The 575-nt window shown below is 44.3% G+C and overlaps 1 protein-coding gene across 1 annotated transcript; it reads left to right on the forward strand.

Annotated features, from left to right (window-relative positions):
- Nucleotides 1–31: 31 nt before the first annotated feature.
- TM35_000381440 (putative vesicle transport protein SFT2B-like) lies at nt 32–544 on the forward strand (the record flags this gene model as incomplete). Its single annotated transcript, XM_029029558.1, has 1 exon — nt 32–544. The coding sequence occupies one exon, from the start codon at nt 32–34 to the stop codon at nt 542–544; it is 513 nt and encodes a 170-aa protein (XP_028879135.1).
- Nucleotides 545–575: the final 31 nt, after the last annotated feature.

Raw genomic sequence — 575 nt, forward strand, 5'->3', positions numbered from 1 at the left:
AAAAGAAAAAAGAATAACCAAAATGAAAAAGATGGCAACTATTTTTAAAGTCGCTACGAGCGGTAGTGCCACTGCGGCCGTTACGGCAGCCGCGACGGGTGGAACGGATGTGATTGAAGCCAGCGACTCGGAGGCCGTCTGTCCATCACTTTCATGGAAACATCGATTGATTGGTTGTGGTTGTTGCTTTGGTCTTGGAATGCTCTTTTCACTGTTAAGCTTTATTGCCATTCTGCAAATGGATCTTGTCTTCTTCAGTGTCCTCTTCTCACTTGGTAATCTTCTCGCGATTGGAGGAACGATGTTTCTTGCCGGTCCAGTAGCGCAGTTTCAACGTATGTTCTCTGAAGGACGTTGGATAGCGACGGTGGTGTATCTTGTTTCTCTTGTTCTCACACTTCTCGCCGCTTTACTTTTACACAGTGCGGCTTTGGTGTTGTTGTTGTGTTTAGTACAGTTTGGGGCTATGTTGTGGTATGTGCTTTCATATATTCCATTTGCCCGGGATGCGATAAAGGCATGTTTTGGACGTCTCTTCCATTAGACCAGCAAAAGGAGAAATATATATATATATA

Source organism: Trypanosoma theileri, assembly GCF_002087225.1.
Source record: "Trypanosoma theileri isolate Edinburgh chromosome Unknown TM35_Tth_38_V1, whole genome shotgun sequence".
NCBI lineage: Eukaryota > Euglenozoa > Kinetoplastea > Trypanosomatida > Trypanosomatidae > Trypanosoma > Trypanosoma theileri.